The following is a 2,339-nucleotide window of genomic DNA, read 5'->3' on the forward strand; positions in this document are numbered from 1 at the left end:
ATGTGAACTCTTCCCTCCATTTCGGTCAGCATTGAATTCATTTGTCAAATCTTGTTTGGATACCCCGAAACTCAATGCAGGCTTAACATCAATAAATCTATAAAGATAGAAAATGGGATTTTCATGGCAGTTTAGGAAATTTAGTTACCCTAGCACCCACTGACTTTCAATGGGAGTTTGATGTATAATTGTCAAATCATACCTACAAAAATCTCACTCATTCACACCCTAGCTACCCAGTCTTCCTTCTTCTCATTGCAATAGGATAACCACTGTTGCCAGTGTCAGAGAAACAGAAATAACATTGGGAATAAAAATTAATGAAGTTGTGACAATTTACACCAGCTGAGAATCTGGCCCTATTGACATGAATACATTTAAATCAATGCAACTTAATGGAATATAGAACTCTAAAAAATCCTCACTATCTTCTTGCTATAATGCAGGATGCCTTGGCTGACAGGAACCTGGGACACCTAGATGGTTCATTTGTGACCAGTGAATAGATTTATTGCCATTTCAATCACCCTGTCTGAACACCTTACCTTTCCGGAGAGCTCGTCTCAGGGCCTCCTTGACATCTTTGTTTCTCAGGCTGTAGATGAGGGGATTGATCAGGGGTGTCAAGACAGTGTAAAGGATAGAAAAAATTTTGTTCAGGGCTCTCAGTGAACCAGTGTTGGGTAATATATAAACAATCATTAGGGTGCCATAGAAAACTGTAACCACAATAAGGTGGGAGGAGCAGGTGGAAAATGCCTTTTGCCTCCCAGTGGCGGAAGGGATTCTCAGGATGGTGGAGATTATATAAACATAAGATGTCAGGGTCAAAATAAATGGGGAAACAATGTCTACAGAGGAGAATATGAGGGTCGCCAGGGTAACCATATTGGTGTCACTGCAGGAGAGTTTAATCATGGGCGTGAAATCACAAAAGAAATGATCAATTTCATTGGGGCCACAGAAGACTAATTGTGACACCAAACATATTAATATGGTAAGAACTATGAATGAACTTAGCCATGATCCAGCTGCTAGCTGCATACAAAACCTACCATTCATAAGGGCTGCATAGTGCAAAGGTTTACATATCGCTAAGTATCGATCATAAGACATCAAAGCTAGCAGATAACACTCAACAGTCACTAAAACACCAAACCAATAAAACTGCACAATGCAGCCTGTCACAGAAATGGTCTTGTCTCCAGTCAGGAAATTGGCCAGCATCCTGGGCAGTATGGTGGAGGTGTAGCAGATTTCCACACAGGACAAATTCCCAAGAAAGAAGTACATGGGGGTGTGAAGGTGCTGATCAGCCACAACTAGCGCAACAATGAGCATATTTGCGGTCATGGTGACTATGTAGATCACTAGAAACAGCAAGAAGAAAAGAATTTGCAGTGCAGGGAGATTCCCGAATCCCAGTAGGATGAATTCTGTGATAGATGTTTCATTTTCCCCTTCTGCTTTCTCCATTCTCCATGTGATGCAACTAGTGATTGAGAAAAAGTAATGATCAGTTAAGGGATTTGCTGCACAATTAAACTCAGTGCACTTCCCTCCATTTGATACCATACACATTCAAAGTGAAGGTTTATATTATCTCTCAAATGAGCATCTGCTTCGTACCCAGATGTTTCTTTCATAGGGTACTGGGATGCAGAAACCCAACAGCCCACCCAAAGAGCAGGGCCACAGTTAATATATTCTTTTTCTATACCTGCCCCCACATTTATTCATGCATTCATTCATAGATTTAAAGGCCACAAGATGATTACATTATCTCATCTGCTACAAAGAATTTCCAGAATTATCCCTGCATTGAGCTTAATAAATTGTGTCTGGCTAAAACATGTTTTCAGAAATACACCCAAGGTCAGATTTTCAACATCTTTAGGTGAGTAGTGGGATTTTCAAAACACCCAGGCAACAAAAGTGCATTTACTTAAATGAGTCTTAACAAACTAAATGCTTTTAATATCCCATGAAGTGACTAAATACCTTTAAAAATCCATCTTGCTCTTGGCTATACAAGAAGGCTGTGATAGAGCACCGAATAGAAACCAAGTCTCCCAAATGACAGGCTAGTGCCATAATCATAGGACTATCCTTCCACTTGAAATATAAGATGGAGCATTAAATGGTCAGAGAAAGTTTGCCCCACTGGTGCCACTGCTTCCTTATCTGTAAGAATTTCCAGTCTCCATTCAGTGCACTTCCAACATACAGATCTGTCCTGCGTGGTGCTCAGAACCTTCCAAGAAATGCTAAGGGTCCCTCAACTTCCTCTGAAATTGAGAAAGAAGATACTCAGTGGGAGACCTGTAGCATCTCACAGG

The 2,339-nt window shown here is 40.7% G+C and overlaps 1 protein-coding gene across 1 annotated transcript; it reads right to left on the bottom strand.

The window, feature by feature from the left end:
• Positions 1-519: 519 nt before the first annotated feature.
• Positions 520-1,476, bottom strand: LOC117885430 (olfactory receptor 11A1-like). Its single transcript, XM_034786736.1, has one exon. The coding sequence runs from the start codon at positions 1,474-1,476 to the stop codon at positions 520-522; it is 957 nt and encodes a 318-aa protein (XP_034642627.1).
• Between the last annotated feature and the right edge of the window lie 863 nt (positions 1,477-2,339).

Source organism: Trachemys scripta, chromosome 12 (assembly GCF_013100865.1).
Source record: "Trachemys scripta elegans isolate TJP31775 chromosome 12, CAS_Tse_1.0, whole genome shotgun sequence".
In the NCBI taxonomy this organism is placed as follows: domain Eukaryota; kingdom Metazoa; phylum Chordata; order Testudines; family Emydidae; genus Trachemys; species Trachemys scripta.

Excerpts from the sequence above, each read along its gene's own strand:
- LOC117885430 (XM_034786736.1), bottom strand. The coding sequence starts at position 1,476 with ATGGAGAAAGCAGAAGGGGAAAATGAAACATCTATCACAGAATTCATC.